General features: G+C 40.7%; 2 protein-coding genes and 1 long non-coding RNA gene across 4 annotated transcripts; 1 reads left to right on the top strand and 2 right to left on the bottom strand.

The window, feature by feature from the left end:
- Positions 1-268: 268 nt before the first annotated feature.
- On the bottom strand, positions 269-5530 carry pdp2 (putative pyruvate dehydrogenase phosphatase isoenzyme 2). Its single transcript, XM_050073898.1, has 9 exons — positions 5435-5530; positions 4553-4688; positions 4227-4445; positions 3904-4023; positions 3520-3806; positions 3265-3370; positions 2931-3167; positions 2523-2822; positions 269-1172 (listed from the first exon to the last, which is right to left on the bottom strand). The coding sequence occupies exons 2-9, from the start codon at positions 4631-4633 to the stop codon at positions 897-899; spliced, it is 1626 nt and encodes a 541-aa protein (XP_049929855.1). The 5' UTR covers positions 4634-4688; positions 5435-5530; the 3' UTR covers positions 269-896.
- A 464-nt stretch (positions 5531-5994) lies between these two features.
- Positions 5995-16241, top strand: terb1 (telomere repeat binding bouquet formation protein 1). Of its 2 annotated transcripts, XM_050073897.1 has the most exons (21): positions 5995-6394; positions 6536-6646; positions 6878-7009; positions 7629-7760; positions 7942-8002; positions 8135-8253; positions 8405-8533; positions 8662-8814; positions 8912-9043; positions 9221-9346; positions 9967-10109; positions 10195-10532; positions 10627-10697; positions 10812-10871; positions 11320-11556; positions 12784-12858; positions 13017-13067; positions 13168-13209; positions 14246-14322; positions 15396-15551; positions 15994-16241. In XM_050073897.1, the coding sequence occupies exons 1-21, from the start codon at positions 6358-6360 to the stop codon at positions 16024-16026; spliced, it is 2415 nt and encodes an 804-aa protein (XP_049929854.1). In that variant the 5' UTR covers positions 5995-6357; the 3' UTR covers positions 16027-16241. The 2 variants fall into 2 exon arrangements, with proteins under 2 accessions (XP_049929854.1, XP_049929853.1); XM_050073896.1 differs by having other exon boundaries at positions 8912-9346.
- Positions 9195-13466, bottom strand: LOC126408380 (uncharacterized). Its single transcript, XR_007571850.1, has 3 exons — positions 13153-13466; positions 9945-10088; positions 9195-9332 (listed from the first exon to the last, which is right to left on the bottom strand). It is a non-coding gene; the product is annotated as an uncharacterized LOC126408380 (long non-coding RNA).
- Positions 16242-16869: the final 628 nt, after the last annotated feature.

The following is a 16869-nucleotide window of genomic DNA, read 5'->3' as shown; positions in this document are numbered from 1 at the left end:
GCAGGTGTGTTTATGGACTCCACTGTCACCTTCAGTTCAGTGTAATGATGCTGCTTCCTGTGAGTACTAATGTTTACATAACACTTGAAGATCAGATTGACTCCTGTGACACTCAGCACTTGCAGTTTATTTTGAAAACTCTGTTTCCCACACAGCTTTAAGTGTCAAACTCAAAATGTTCTGTATGGTGGGCTCTGTATGTAATTTTATTTCATTCACTTTTCAATCCAAATGTCTCTGTGATTAAAAACACACAAGCCAAACCAAATTATTTCTCAATTGTTTATTATGAAGTATTTGCACCTTTGCTCTCACTGAGTGGAGTGTCGACATAAATACATCTTACAGCCACACTGGAGACAGTACATTTACACAATGTTAAAACGATACTTCAGAGCTTACACTTGGGTCATGTAAACAGTCACGTCACAGATAGATTGTCCAAAGCACAGTTTGCAAGGGAAGTAGAAACACAATTCCAGACAAGGAACAAAGTGAGTGTCTTTATTATACTGTAGCATTTTAACTGCCAACATTCAACATGCAACTCAGGTGATATCTATAAAATGTCCATCATGAATACATTAAATGATCAAAAGCTTTCCTTCACAAAGTCTGAATTTTGACCTGATAAATACTATGAATGTGTAACACGTGTTAAGTTTATGAAACAGTGGTTCCTTCCATGTACTTGTGTACTTTCACATAACAAAACACTGAAAACTGCCCTTTCATTTATAAATATTTATAAATCAATGTGTGTAACAGGTTGTGATGATCATCCCAAAACATCCAGAAAATGACAGCCTTGGGGAAATGTTTGCAATGAGATGAACAGAGCTGAATATTGTGTTTCTTTTTAAATCTCGTTCAGCCGTAGCAAAAAAACCCCTCTGTTAGCTTTGTTGATGTCTGGCCAGATCAGAGTTCAGATACACTACAGTAGCTGTGATATCGTCCCTGTACATCCTAGCCAGGTCCTCTGGCAAAGCCAGCAGAGAGGACAGTCTCTCTTGGCACAGTTCTCCATACTCCCCAGTGCCAAGAGCATGTCTGATGAGGTGTGTGGCAGAGTTGGTGTCCAAAGCGGGGGAGGCACGGGCCCGGCGCTTCAGCAAGAGTTCATGGATTTGGCCCAATTTCATCTGCCTCTCTGATGGAGAGACAGGAGCCTGGAAAAAATAAGAACAGGATAAGGTTTCAGGATAAAACTCTAAGGATTAGGTTGAAAACTGCTGTTGCTGTCAATCAGGAGAATAACAATACATGTCATTTACGCCTTGTTTCCACCAAGCAGTCCGGTTCGGTTGAGTTGAGTTAAATTGGATACACATTAGAACGTTTATTTTTGCTTTTCCAGCATCAAAAGTTGTGGATGGTACCAGGAACTGCTACATACCGCCCCGTTTTTTCGTTACCCCTCTGTTGAGCTACCTAGCACACTAATCCAAACTAAGGCCCTGTTTAGACGACAACGGTTTCTCTAAAAACGGAAAAGTCTGTCATTTGCGTTTTAAAAAATTTCTGCGTTTATATGATGACGTTATTGAAACGATCCCCGTTCACACAGAGCCGCAAAATCTACTGGAAACGCTGTAGTATGCACGCCAGGCCAATGGGTGGCAGTGTAAATTTGCAAAGCAACACCACGGCATGACGCCATGCGCCTGCTCTGAAACGCCTTCTTCTACAACGTGGTGATTACAAACCAAAACAAAGAAGACACAATGGCGAAAGCATGCACAGATAACTTTGTCTGGATGGACGACAAGGTGGAGTTGCTACAGTAACAGATCTACACTTCACTTCAAATCAACAGGGTGAGCAGCACAAACAGAGCTCGGCATTGTTGTTGTGACGGTCGACTTTCTCGCGCATGCCTAGTGACTGGAACCGTAATGCGCATGTGCGAAAAGTCTCCGTTTTTAGAGGAACTGCATATTGTAAGTTTACATGACAATGGAGCACTGCCATTTCCAAAAAATTGCACTCTGGAACCCGTTTTCAAAACGTTGCATTTTCAGGCACCCAAAACACCTCTGTCGTGTAAACGATCGGCCAAATTTCAGGCACCCAAAACACCTCTGTCGTGTAAACGATCGGCCAAAACTCAACTAAAGTTTACCGTTTTCAGTTGAAATCGTTGTCATATAAACAGGACCTAAAAGGTGAAGCTAGAGACACTGCAGTCAGCTGACTCGTAAAGAGAATCATCACTCACACTCATAAAGGACTCATTGCACTAATTTTACATAGGTCACTGATTTGACAGAGACTCTTAGGTCCAAATGTTCTTTTTTGTTCTGAAAATGTAAGCCTGCAACCCCCGTCTGTGGACAATCAGGAAGGTGCAGATGTTCCTCTGTATCACCAGTGAAAAGGAAATACAATGAGACCTGGATGGAGCAGTGAAAACAACTATTGCAATCTGGTAACATATCCGTACTGGTTATGTGCAGGTTTTAAGTTTACTATACTCAAAAGTGTTGATGGAAAGGCGGCTTTTCATTCAACACACACACCTGTAGGTGAATCCCACTCAGATGCTCTCCAATGAGTCGTACAGCTTCCTCGTTCCCTAGTTCATCCCACAGCCCGTCAGTTCCGAGGATCAGGAAGCGGTCCTGAGGTCTAAGCTTGTGATAGGTTATCTCAGGTGACACATCCAGATAGGGCGGAGTTAGGTAGTTAGGTGGAGTGTACTGGTACAGGTTCAGAGAGTCCAGGTCCACTCCGGATTCCAGGCTGCTTAAAATGCTCTGCTGCAACTCAAGGCTCCACTTGAATCGTACGTCACCGAATGCACGCAGGGGCATCAGAACCTGACAGCACGATAATGAAAGTTTAGGACTAGTGACTTATTATTAAAATTCAGCAGTCAATTCATTGTTAAGTGCTTGTTAGGTGTTATGCCAATGAAGAACTCCCACCCCAAGCAGCCTGTCATCTGTGACCACTGTGTCTCTCTCTGAGGGCGGGTGCTGGGCCTTGATCCGCTCCATCTCAGCTTGGTTCTGTGAGTTGTGGTCCTGGGAAAGGGGCAAAGCGCTCCATGAACCGTCCTCCTCCAGCACCCCTACTACTGCTCGGCAGTCACCAGCGTTAGCCACATGGATCCCTTCTGTGCCAACATAAGCCACACAGGCAGTGCAACCAGAAAACGCAACCTGGACAGATGATGATGCGTGGGTATCATCACTGTGTGACCTTAAATACACTGAAGCAGCATAAAACAGTAAAAAAATAAAAGTTTTATCTTATTACCTGGATAGCTGTGCTTTTCATCAGGTCATTGGAAAGAGGGACTTGAGCCTCCAAGGAGATGTCAGCGTCAAGTCGTTTAAAAGCACGGTCCATTGCATCCACAGGACTAGAAAAGGAGGAGAGGGAAATAATTTGCCATTACACTGATTACACTTACAGACCTGTTTGTGATTTACTATGCATATTTTCATGTGCACCTAGCTCCTGCAATGTACAATATAGGTGCAGGGGATTACCCCATATCTTTGTACCTACATCATGCCTTCACCGTGTTCTCCACTGTCCAGTAATTCTTGCCAGAAGACTCTGAGGTGGTCGATGTACAGGGAAGCAGATTCACGGTAATTAAAGTCTGAATGGTGTTTGTGCCACTGCAGGATTGGAGGAACAGCTCTGCCATGCTCCATGCATTTCTCAAGCTCCTCCAGGCTCTGCTTTGACATCATTGCTACAGCAATGTAGTACAGCAGACGCTCACTGACGGCCTGGGCACATGCCCAGCCCCCATGGCCGTCAAACACTCCGAAGAGCATACCCCTAGACTGGAAAGGATAAGAATAATTACATTAATTCTTACAAGAAGAGGGAGAGAAGTGGGGAGATGGATTGGATTACAGACAGAGGGGAGAAAATGCATACCTGTAAGCAGGTGGCTGCACTGCGACGGTCCTCATTAGGTGTGTTAGCAGCCAGCTGGTTGCTCTCAAACTTTTTGACAGCACTGAGTCCCCTGCCATCAAATTCTGGCACACTCACAGTCTGAGACACACATGCACATACACACAGATGTATGGGGTTACTCGAAAACTTCAAAGATATTCTACATGTAATACTTACCTATCTAATTAGACTGAAAAACTAGTCCATTTACCCTACTATGACCTCAGAGACATGCTTGGCCACTGTGTTTTTATATCGATCAAGTCTTTTCAGATAGGTCTACTTTCAGGGACTTCCATTACCTGCTCATTGGATCGTAGAATACTGTTGATTTGGACCTGGCTAAGCTGGAAGTCTAGGTCCTGACGAGTTGAGAGGTGGCGCTGCCCACTTTGAGACCAATTTCCTGACTCCTCACCAGTAAAGCAGAACTGGTCTGGTCTGGAGGTAGCCCAGGATGAGAAATGACATTGGTGGGCTGGTCGAGGCTGAGAAGATGAAAATGCTACAACGTTGGAATACTGTATGAAGAAAAAAGATTGATGCCAGCATTAGAATGGGATATACAGTAAATAAAACCGAAAATAATAATCAAATACTTGAGCAAGAAGTCAATCAGGGATCAAACCTGGAGTACGGCAGCAGAGGAAAGTGTTAATGTGTAGCTTGAAGCTCTTTGAAGGATGCTGGCGCACACACGTCCAGACATCTCTATTGATGCAACGCTGTTGGTATGGTGTTGTATTACTTATTCACCCAAATGTCTGTGTGAAAGGAAAAATGAAATTAATTATGTATGGTGATCAGAGTGTTGCAGATACAATCAAGTTAAATTAAACACTTTTAAAAACCTTGTTATAGCATCTTATATGAAATTTAAGACCAAACCTGCAATGGAAATACATAGTATACAAATATCTGTGTGTGTGTGTGTGTGTGTGTTTGTGTGCGTGTGACACATGTGTAAGTGCTCTTTCGAAGTAAACACACTAATGTCAGTTCAAAATGAACAGTAAGGACAACAATTGGGTAAGTTTAGGTTTAATGTATTTCATATAAAAAGAAAACGTAATACATATTAGACATATCAAGACTTTTTAAGAACCTGTAGACACCCTGGATACCAACACGACTGTTATGAATACAACCAAGCAGCTGAGTCAATGTAAAAAGATAGCAAGCGAGTGAGATGTTCTGTTAGCCTGCTTAAAACTAAAACTAAAACCATACTCAAGTTGTTATGACCGTATGCCGATCTAGAGCAGCAGACTTCTCGCTATCACATTTCAGTGGCGTTAATATGTGCAAGCTAGCTGGGTAACATTAAAGTTATCAACATATAAAACGCTAAGTTAGCTTGCTAGGTTAGCTGGCTAGCTTCGCTAACGTTTAACGTACGAGGCGACTATAGTAATCTCAAAACCTTTAGTTGAGCTAAACGGACACAGATTTATTTGGTTCATATATTCAACATCACGCTGAATAAACACTTAATGGATTTAATACTTACAAACTTTGTGAAATTACGAATGAAGCGATGTCCCTCGACAAACTCTATACATGACAGCCATAGGTAAGGACGTGTGACGTTGACATCTGACGCACTGTTGTAGTTCTTGCTGGACGCATTTGGGGGGAAAAGGAAAGTGTGTGAAAAACATTGTAGGAAAAGAAGTACAATAGACGATCTTTGTTTTAGACAGCGCTTGACCTAACAGGTCGTATCGTCAGTTAATGTAATTTTAGAATAAAATTGTAAGTTTTAAGGCTATATTTCGGTTTCAAGTTAGTTTCATTACTTTTCAATGTAAGTTTTGTTCCGTTAGCGTCATACTTGGGAAATATTGCTGAATTGCAGGTGCTCATTTTGTGTCTATTTGGTAATTAACTAACTACAACAGACTGGAAAGTAAAGGTATATGTTTGCTGGATTTCAGCTAAATCATGGTGTATACTCAGACACACACCTAATATTACAAGTCCATCACTTTGTACCTAAATCCATCAGTCTATGGGCCACACCCCGTTTGTTACCATGGTAACGTGATGTGCCACCGGTTGAGAGACAAATGCAGTTTAGCTAACATGACTAACTTTAACATCTTGTTTTCTCACCTTAGCCTACCCTAACCTTTGTTCAGCGAGGACTGGAGATGTTATAACTTAACGTTAATACTCCTGAGGCAAATGTCTGGACATTACTTTGAAGAAAAACCGAACTCTGACGAAGCGGCTGGCTTTGCCGAAGCTAACCGTAATTTGAATTTTTGTTAGCTAAGCTAGTTAGCTAGCGAGTACTAACATAGCATTTCCCATTGTTACCGCAAAATAACGTAATACTATTCTTGTAATTTTGAGTTGGCCATACTGTCTCTTTGTGGCATGTAACCACTGTAAAAGGCCTCTAAACTACTGAGTCATTGCAAGAGTAAAATGGATAAGACAGGGGTCTGCAGCAACAGCCGAAATAGTAAGTGACACTGATGCCAACTCCAGATGTGAATATTTTGTTCAACGTTATGTGTTTGTAGATGCGTCTGGGTAATGTAATACACATTTAAAAATGTCTATTAATAACGTGGCCTTGTTGATTTCATTATTCTGCTTTCAGCTGTAAGGACAGATCTCAGTTTGCTGCTTGAGTGTCTGAAGTTTCAGATGAAATGTCCTGATCTACAGAAACAAGCTCTTCTCACCATTCACTCAATTTGTGAAAGTAGAGGTAAATGTGAATCATCAATGACAAAAACACACTATGTCCACGCCTTTAACCATCTCCTGCACACACTTACCATCTCCTACAGCCCCATCACACTGGTCACATCTTGCTGACTAACAACTTACATTCTAATAATTGAAGTCAGTGATGCGTTTACATATTCAGCATAACACATTGATACATTTGATGATAGATTTCCACTGTCTGTTTCACTTTAAATTTCCATTATTTCAGAGGATAATGTGGACCTGCTGCGGGAAATGGGAGGAGTGGCATTTGTGTACAACCTCTCCAAATCCAGTATTGTTCGCTCAGATGTTAAGGAGACTGCACTCTTTACGCTTGGCACGTTAGCCGAGGCCAATGGTAAGCATGTGTGTGTGTGTGTGTGTGTGTGTGTGTGTGTGTGTGTGCGTGTGTGATAGCTGCTGAATCCCAATTCAGGGGCGTATCTTGTGAAGGATGCAGTCCAAAAGAAATCATGTCCTTTGCAGCAGTTTAAGTCTAGTATGAATATGCACGTTGTCCCCAAATGAGACAGTCCAGACTTACAGGGACCAAAACTATGGATGCATTAAGTTGGTCATTTTCAACTTGTAAGTTTGAAAAGTTTCAGGTTTACAGGCAGGAAATTGCCCCCAAACAGGTTATTAAGTGGTAAATATCAATGAGAAAGATGGGCACAAACAAATAATAGATAAATGGCAAACACTGTACTTTGTTTATGTTATTATTTTTCATTTTTCTGTAGATTATGGAATACTGAACGCAGCTAATGACACACATAGGATAACTTTGTCACCTTGTCATGACATATATAGCATATGTGTAATTTATTTAGGTATACAGCAAACCTATGTACAGTCGTCATATGTAAATAACGTCACTGTATTGGTGTAATGTGTTATTTTCAAGTGTAAGTTGTTTTAGAGTAAATGGCAGTTTTACATATTGATAATATACTATTCATCTTTCCTTCCTTTAGTGTATTGCAAGAATTCTCTGTGCAGAAAGGAGACATTTGCAGACCTTGCTGATATGATGATAAAAGAAGACATCCCAGTGACACAGAAGAGAGTGTCTGTCTATTTACTGTCTGTGTTGGTAGCGAACAATAGTAAGATCAAGGCTCCTCTACTGACATCATGAGTTAAAGCTGCACGATCAGTTGTCTCATTGATGTGATGTTTTTTCTGTCACTTCACATGACGTGTTATTTGTTTAGTTATGAAAGCCATTTTATATATGTGGAACAAAATGTTCAGTAGTAGCTCTCACGTGTCTATTTGCTATTGCAGAATCAGGACAGACTTTAAGCCAAACCACTGGCTGTCTGGATATTCTACTGGACCTCTTTAGGTACTTTGCAATTCTAAACAGCAGTCATCTGTCATGCCAAGTTTACATAAGCTTGACAGAAATTGTATGAAATAACCTCACTCATATAAGCACACACGTATAAGTTTAATAGTACTGTATACATTTTTGCAGGACCACTTCCCCTCTCTGCACAGAGGCTTCTTTGAGAGCAGCTAATGCTACTCAAACCTACCAACTTTGGGCATCTGTGTCTAGTGCTCTCTGTGGATGTGTCAACAACCCTCAGAATGGTAATGTCATCTGTGTATTTGTGCTCTGTACTCAGCAGTTAATATGTAAAACATTGATGCTCTTGACATTCAGGAAATTACTTTCAAGTCAAGTCTCTATCTGGATTAAGAGCGAAAACTGTTTTTCTTAGTTGTGTCTCTTGTCTTCCAGAGGGTGGTCAGCGTATTTGTGTATCAGCCTTTCCCATAATTAAAGTCTGGCTTCAGCAGATTGATATGCCACGAACTGAGATTTTTCAGCCCATATGTTCCTTCATAGCAATGACAGTGGCCAACAACTGTAAGTGAAAGGGGCAGAATAGCTTGTGCTAAACTTTTTGAATTTTTTATTTTTATGTAAAACATTCAAACATCTGGATGCTAAAATCCAAATAATTAAATGCTCATCACTTTTTTTTGTTATTGCAGCCTGTGTTCAGGAGAGTTTTTCCGCCTCAGGGGGTCTGGATACTCTCACTCTTTCACTGGTTCGTCTGGCTTCTGCAGCAGGCACAAGCTTTTTGTCTTGCCAGCTTTCTGTCACTATATCCAAGACCTTGTCCGCTTGCATCACAGAGAACTGTGCGTATCACTCTCACACACACATATACGTACATGTTAACAGTTCACTCAGACAAATAAAATGTGTCCTTTTCCATTAACAATCTATTCTTTCTAGCTTCTCTGGCTTCGGGTCTGGCTCAGTATGGTGTGGTTTCTCACCTCTTCTCCCTGCTGGTGAGCCCACACCTGGACCCAGAGGACAGGCTCTCAGTTTTACTCACTCTGGGCCACTGCACAGAGACCTCTGGTAAGACTGCACAGTCGTGCTGGTGGTGTTGGATTGTGTTTCCACTTTATATTTTGAACATTTCAGGGAATTTCAGCCACTATTCCTCAACAGTTTTCCTTCCCTTGAGAGTACAGCTTGGATATTTATGCTATTCATGTCTTTTTTTTACAACTGTGTGTTTCTTCCTGTCTGTAGAGGAGCACCAGTCCCAGTTGTTGCAGTGTGGAGGCCTTCCCCTCATCATAACCCTCCTCACAGAGGATACAAGTGAGGAGGTTCGGAAGGCTGCTACATTCATATTGCAGACCTGCAAAAAGGCCAGTAAGTCATCACTGTAGGTTCAAAGTCACTCTGTGATATTGTTATTTAACACTGATACACAAGGAATGCAAGTGCTTCATTTGCACCATGGCAAAAAATCACTTCTTTCTGTGTTGACATGTATAATGGCAAGCGTGAATTTTACTTTTGAAACATTATATAACATAAAGGTTTTCTTTCTTTTGCATATGAAATAGAAACAGATATTGGAAAGCATCAAATGGCTCAGTGTTGGAGTTGGAAATTAGCACCAGCCACCAGCCAAATGCTGGTAAAATATGCAAATGCATGCTAGATTTGCTTCACTCGCCAGCCAAAAAAACAGTGGTAATCTTTTCAGTGGCTGGTAGGTTTTGGAATCCATGAGCCACAGTGGCAGGTGGACAAAAAAGTTAATTTCCAACCCTGCTCAGTGTAGCAGTGTGGTCTTGAGGCAGTAAAGAACATGGTTAATTTCTTCTCTAAGCCTGTCTGTGTGGAATATGGGTGTTACAGCAGTGTTATCAAATCAAAATTAAATTAAATCAAATGAATAAAATAGAATAAGTGATTAAACAACATGTGGGTTGAATGCAGAATATGTAGTTCTCATAATTACTTATTTGTCTTTGTCCATGAAGCCATGTCCCTTGGAGTGCCTGGTCTAATGGCGAAACAGGGGGAGGCTGACAGTATGGAGCCCCTTATAAACATGGAAGGCTTCAGGAGCTCAGCCAGAGAGTTGCTGCGAAGGATTGACCTGCTAGAGAGGAAACAGGCAAAGGTCAGACATGGATTTATACACACGGCCACAGTATAATCAGCATGTAGTGTGGTGACTCATGATGTGCACTTTTGTAAATTTTTAGGAGGCTGAAGATGAGCAGGAGGACATAGATCTATTAACTCTGACCGAAGGACTGGGCATGCCATCTCTCCCTGCAGCATCACCTTTGCCTTTGCAGCAGGAGAGCATGAAAACCATTCCCACAGAATACAGACAGAACAACACAGTTAAGCATGTAGAAACAAGGGATGACAACAACAATAAACTTCGAACTGTCAGAAACGTGATCAAGAAGAAGAGTGACAATAAACTCAAAACCAGTGGTGGGAGTGTGTGTTCAGTGTGCAAAGGTACTGGATTCCTAATGCCTCCCAATCTGCAACCACTAGAGGGAGCCAGAGAGCCTCACACAGAAGACAAGTCAGTAGAGTCTCAGTGTTGATTACCTCTTAATGAGAAAACCTCTAATGAAATAATAGCTCTCACAATGACGTTTTCATCTGTTTTTGTTCAGTCAGTTGTTTATGCCTCCAGTACCAGTGAGACACAGTGTACCAACAGAAATGAAATGTACTGATGAAGAAGGTAAGAGTCATAGCTTCATGACTGTAACATACTTTAGCTTAGCTTTTTTTGTTTTTCAGTAAATGTGCATTTTCTAACATGCTTTTTAAAAAAAATGTATGTTTTTGTGTTAAGATTTGCAGGATAGTGAGATGAGTAAGGAGGAGCACTCAGTCTCTACTATCCGGTGCACAGGTAGGAGAACATGATGCTGCCACTCAGTGAAATGCTTCCCATCTTGTATTATCAAATGGTTACTGAGAGTTCAAGTGAGCTTAATGTATGGGTCAGCCTTTGTAATGCTGTCTGTCTAAAAATCTTTTTCTTACCTTAATGTGAAGAATAAAGGTGAGGTGAGCAGTACATTTTTAAAGTTTTAACAAAGTAGATACAGACATGTTCAGTTCTGTGTCAGTGTAATATTTTATTATGTGTATGTATTATTTCAAGTACATTTTGTGTTTCTTTGTCCTCTACATGTCCAGGCCTAGATTGGACACTTGGGACTGTGTAATAAAGCCATACAAATAATCACTATTATTATATTTTTGTTTCTAAATGTTGCAGGGTCGATCAGTTTGGTTATTGTAAAGCCAATTTTCACAAGTGAATTCCTCGCATCCCTGTTCTTTCTGTCCTATAGGTTGTGTGTTGCCTTTTGAGGAAGTGACCAGTCGCAGTTTTGAGTCTCTCCAAGACTCCTGCCAACACAGCTGTGACATGCACAGGGTTCTCCAGGAGGCCACAGAGCGGTTTAGGACTCGTCGCTGCAACCTTCTGTTCGGGAGAGAGTACCAAGGCGACACTGTGGAGCACACAGATCCAGAATCTGAGAGAGTTTTAGCTGCGGAGCCACAGAGAAGCAGGGAAAACTGGAGAGGTAAGAGGCGTCCACATTTGAATTAGCAAATTTATCAACGATTTATTAAAAAAGTGTGGTTCCAGTCTTGCAGTGTCTCACTCACTCACTCACTCACTCACTCACTCACTCACTCAGTGTGAAGCACTTGTTGAAGCTCAGTGCTGTTTCATATATGTTTATCCCACAGTATTTCCTGTGGGTGCAGTGATAAAATAATAATAAAATAACTGCTCTGTGTGTGAGTAGTGTGAAAGGGGTTCAAGTTGCATTTTATTGTGCAACCCTGTGTTGTAAAATAACAAATAAATGAACCTTGTAACCTCATAATTAGACGGGAGTGCATGTTCCACTGAGCTTTGTCTTGACATTTTATGAGTGCTCAAGTTCTATATTTTGTGACCCGACCCACTATGATATGTCTGAAGTGCTGCTGTGACATGGGCTGAGTATTACTGCGCTTGGCAAGAAAATATAATATAAGAATATTAAAAACTGGGTGGGGTTAACCTTCAGACTTTGCCCCTAATTTACACTGCACGCTGAGTTATGGGTATTTTGCTTAAAAATATACTACACAGGATTTTCCCAAAAACCAATGTATAGACTCATAATGAAGTAAACCTTTCAGTCATCACTTATGCCCCACTAGAAGTGTGTGGCAGTGTATTCTTCTGCAGAGACTCTGCCCTCTGCCTGTATTTTAGTGCTTAGGTGATGTCGAGACTTTATAAAAAGGTAGCAACCATTTGCCAGACCAAAAGCAGCAGGCATCCAATAGACACAGCGCCAAAAAACGGGAATATTATGAGGCGAAATGCCAAACGAGGGTGAAATTGGGGTTGGCTTTTACTTTCATTTTTGCTGGCAAGTGTGTTTACAAATAGTAACCAACAATCCTGCGTAGTATACCTCTTACTCATTCTTTAATTGCTTGACAGCATTTAAAGTTTGCATCTGTAAACTGTGGAGACTAGTAACATCTCCTCTGAACCTCAAGATTCATGTAAAAACTTTTACGATGAATACATGAGATCATGTCTGGAGTTGATTAAATATGAGAGAACCTTTCAGACAGTAAATATGCCTCATGCATGTCGCTGTTGTTCCAAACTGTTTTTATGGCACAGTTCATTTTTATTTTCCCCGTCAATTATTTAATAACTGCTTTAATATCCTCAGCATGAAATACACACAATTGTCTTCAACTACTACTATAAATGTCTGATTTCTATTTCACTATAAAAGAGGTCAGCCTAACTCCCATACGTAAAGGAGCAGGGAGAGGCTGCCTGCCAGAACACCACTGGAAGAAGCACAATGGTAAGAGTTATGCAGGAAGTGGATTTTATATAGCTCTTTAACACACGTTGTCTCAAAGGACTGTAGGGAATGAGCCTATGTAGATCTAACCACTGAACTAACACACATGTACAATATGTATGTTATGTATGTATTTTGGGTGTCTTCTTCCACCACAGGCATCACTTTGACCCCAATGCGCAGAGGAGCTAAAAATGAGACAGTGACCGGTATGAACGTGACATCATACAGCAACATATCATTTGTTGTTGTCTTTTACAGTATATTTGTCATATTTAAAAGCATTGATCTCACCACTCCTCCTCTCAGGTTCAGGCTTGATTCCGCTGAAAAGGTCTCGTCTTCCTGAAGGTAGCTACGTGATATCAGATATGCGTATTTACAGTAGATTACTTTAAGTGTGTGTGAATGTTATGATTGAGCGCCTGTGGTGGGAGCTATCCTCTGCAGTGTGTTCTTGGCAGCAGACGAACCAAAGAGCAGAAGGAATGTTGAACTGCAGCCAGTGTTCTCACAGTGCAGGCCAGAGCTGGTTCAGAGCAGCACAGCTGTATTAAGCTGTTTCACACTCTGTATAGCACTGTATGTGTGTGTGCGTGTGTGTTTGAGAGAGGGAGACAGAGAGAGAGAGTTTGAAAAGGGTGTGTTCTGATGCTTTTGTATTAAGCCAGTGACATGGCGTTGAAAGGAGAGGCATTTTAGTCTGTTCCACAATATGATGCTTGTTCTGTACTTGCATTACATCCAATGTATTGTATATCAGAAGTATATATTCATATGTTCTGTGGCTGTATTTGCCAGCAGTTGAGTTTTTCCTCCTCCTGCTTTCCAGTTTTGCAAATTCTCATGCTTTTACTCAGACATTCTGTAGCCGAGAAGTTGCTGTAGTGTTGCAACATGGGCGCAGAGGAACTGTTGTGGAGTGCAGTCTTTCCCTGCTGTCATGCTGAGATTTACTGCATCTTTATACCTCTCAGCCAAATGCATTTTCCAATGCTAACTCAGTGTGAGTGCACACTTAGAACTGGTTTTTCCTCCACTGCGCAGTCCACCTTTTCATACTCTGTCTGTTCTATTGAGCTGTTTTTATACTCCCATCTCTTTCCAGTTATATTTTTATCTGCCTTAATGTTGTCTTTCCTTCTACTTCAGTCATTCTTCTCCTGGATTATTGTTAGTACGGCAACTGTATACATAACATAACTGATAATGTAACACTGCTCTAAGGAGGAGTAGGGCAAGAAGAGGGAAGTTGTCTGTTCTTATATTAAGTCTTGGGCCAGTTGATGTGTTGTTAAGTAACAGAATGAGTTACTCAAAAGACAGCAACAACCTGGAAACCTCTGAGTCTTTCTCACACACAAACTGTTTTATGTTTCAAATACAGAAAGAAGAGGAGGGAATAATAGTGGAAATCGTGTTCTTGACGACGAGCCGAGGGCTGGCGCGGATCATTGTTCCACTGTAAGAGTTTAAAAGAATATATTGATATTTATTATATGGTCTGTCAGGTTTTCCAACTGTTTTTTGATGCTATGATTGCGTGCTGTGGTGTGTTTAAGTGGAAAAATATTTGAGGAATAAAAGGAGGAATGTACAGTGAAAAACAGGGATGGGATTTGAGTCATTTCCCATTCCCAGTTTCAGCTTGCCCAATTCCTGTGAATCATTACGCTCAGATGCTCCCATATATCATCGCCTGCACACCGCAAACAGCGATACTGAGATGCAAAATTGATTTAAAGTGAGACCAAATCCACCGTACAAATCAGAAAAGATGTTTGAATGTATGCCTGTATTTGATGAAACAAGAAAATCAATTGTAGGCAATGTGTGTCATTTCAGTGAAATTAAATCAACTAATTCAAAATCAACTCTAATTCAAACTCTAATTTCAAATCAACTTTAATTGAGATACACTGTGAGCAACTGGCTGTAAAGCTTAGTATGAATTTCATCATCATCATCATAACAAGTTGATAGTCAGCAGCAGAGTCTTGAAACACAGATGTCCGTGCTTCCTTGAACACACCATCAGGAGGACTTTCAAAACAATCCTTGTGCTGCAGCACCATGCAATTATAATGTAACTCTGCCACAAATAGAAATGACACAACATCGAACAAGTCTCAACGCGTTCATTAGGGTACTGAAATGAGTTGAAATTAATTAAGGGCTTGAAATCAATTTAAAACTGTACGATATGCTGTGCAGAATGTCTGGGAGTAATTTATGCAATGTGTTGATAATGAGCTGAAGTGAGCAAAACCACCAGAATGCTCTTATTAACATCAGTCACATAGGCGTGTTTAACAGATGGTTTTAAACAGGGACAAATAACTGAAAACTAGCATCTATTTTATATTTTATTATTCTGATAAGTAGAGCTTTAATAACTAGCCCATGTGTCGGTGGAGAAGGCAAACGCAATGTGCTGAATGATGTCAAATGTGCATCCATGCACGTTATTTGTCCTGTGATCCACAGTCTTCTGTCCAACTGTGTAATCTCTTCTGCCTCTCTGTTATTCTTCATAGAAAAGGAAGAGGAATGACTTCAGCCGTGAGGAGGTAAATTACCTTCTGAGCGGAGTGAACACTTACGGCCTCTCCTGGAACTCTATCTTGTGGTCGTACCCCTTCCAGCCTGGACGCACCAATGTTGACCTGGCAAAGAAATACAGGAGGCTAATGGTAACAGTAGAACATTTCCGTAAAGGTCCAGTGTGTAGGATATAGTGTCATCTAGCTGAGAGGTTGCAGAACTAAAACTTTCCCTGTTTGCCAAGCATGTATGAGAACTACAGTGGCCAACAAATGGTCCAAGCTAGAGCCAGTGTTTGAGTTGCCTGTTCTGGGTTTTTGTTGAACAACACGGTGGAGTGTGTGGAAGAGGACCTGCTCTGTATGTAGATATAAATGGCTCATTCTAAGGTAACAAAAACACAACGATTATCAGTTTCAGGTGACTATAAACTAATGAAAACATAGTCATGAATATTATATACCATGTCTGGCAATAGATGCCCCTAAATCCTACACACTGGACCTTTACGTAAGACATTTGTTATTTTCATTTTATCATAAATGTCACATTGCATCTAGACTGACTGCCCTATTTTTTCTTTGCCTGCAGAAAGGTAAAGCCCAGGATTCTGGCTGTGAATAATCCTGGTCCTGAGATCTTGTAAATAACAGCTTCGACTCTCTTCACACTGTATTGATTAAAAAAAAAAGAAGCAATATTTACTTCATATACTCATAATATATTGTACTCTCAGTATTTATAGACTGTTAGTTCTTGGTTAATAGTTTACACTGTTTTAAAAATAGTTTTTTTCAGTTTTAAGTGCTTTGATAGATATTGTTAATTGTTTCTTTTTGTTTTTAAAAATTAAATTAGTTTGAGATTGTTACATTTCTCAGTCAGTGTCCTCTCTGTCAAAGTTGCTCTCGTATCTGAAACAGACTTTCAGAAACTTTTTTAAATTAGAAATATAGCTGCAGATGCTATTTACTTTATGTTCACAGTACAAAGTCTTAAATAGAAACCAGTGGGACTGTTTGTGAGGATCAGTTGTGCCAGATTTAAGTGACCTTTGAAGTGTGCCCATTTGAAAATCTTGTTTTGCTGTACCACCTATTGATGAATCCTCACCACGCTGTTGCCACATGTAGGTCTGCTAGGTTTGATTGCAACAGTACAGTGTGTGGATGAGTTGTGGCAGTAAAAAAAAAAAGCCCAGCCCTTTACACCTCGGTAAACATTTTGTAATAGTTCTGTGTCATACCTGTTGTTTAGGGCAGGTCGGATTTGCTGTGTACCAGTTTGGATTGTACTTTAAAGCGGAACACCACCCAAATTAAATATTCCAGTATGTTATGTCCATGGCCTGGGAGAGTTTGATCAATATTTGTGAACTTCAGCTACTCTCTCTCAAAGCCAGAAAGCAGAGAAGTAAGTCTCAAACTTGGGATCTCAAAGGGCATCAAGTCTGGAGTTGCTCCATAG

Source organism: Epinephelus moara, chromosome 20 (assembly GCF_006386435.1).
Source record: "Epinephelus moara isolate mb chromosome 20, YSFRI_EMoa_1.0, whole genome shotgun sequence".
Classification (NCBI taxonomy): Eukaryota; Metazoa; Chordata; class Actinopteri; order Perciformes; family Serranidae; genus Epinephelus; species Epinephelus moara.
Note: the sequence above shows the minus strand (reverse complement) of the source record. Positions and strands in the feature narration are given on the sequence as shown.

Excerpts from the sequence above, each read along its gene's own strand:
- pdp2 (XM_050073898.1), bottom strand. The coding sequence starts at position 4,633 with ATGTCTGGACGTGTGTGCGCCAGCATCCTTCAAAGAGCTTCAAGCTAC. Across the intron at positions 4,446-4,552 it reads CCTCTGCTGCCGTACTCCAG|TATTCCAACGTTGTAGCATT; the intron begins GTTTGATCCCTG and ends TTCTTCATACAG. Across the intron at positions 1,173-2,522 it reads TGAGTGGGATTCACCTACAG|GCTCCTGTCTCTCCATCAGA; the intron begins GTGTGTGTGTTG and ends TATTTTTTCCAG.
- terb1 (XM_050073896.1), top strand. The coding sequence starts at position 6,358 with ATGGATAAGACAGGGGTCTGCAGCAACAGCCGAAATA. Across the intron at positions 8,534-8,661 it reads AATGACAGTGGCCAACAACT|CCTGTGTTCAGGAGAGTTTT; the intron begins GTAAGTGAAAGG and ends TTGTTATTGCAG. Across the intron at positions 8,815-8,911 it reads CGCTTGCATCACAGAGAACT|CTTCTCTGGCTTCGGGTCTG; the intron begins GTGCGTATCACT and ends TATTCTTTCTAG.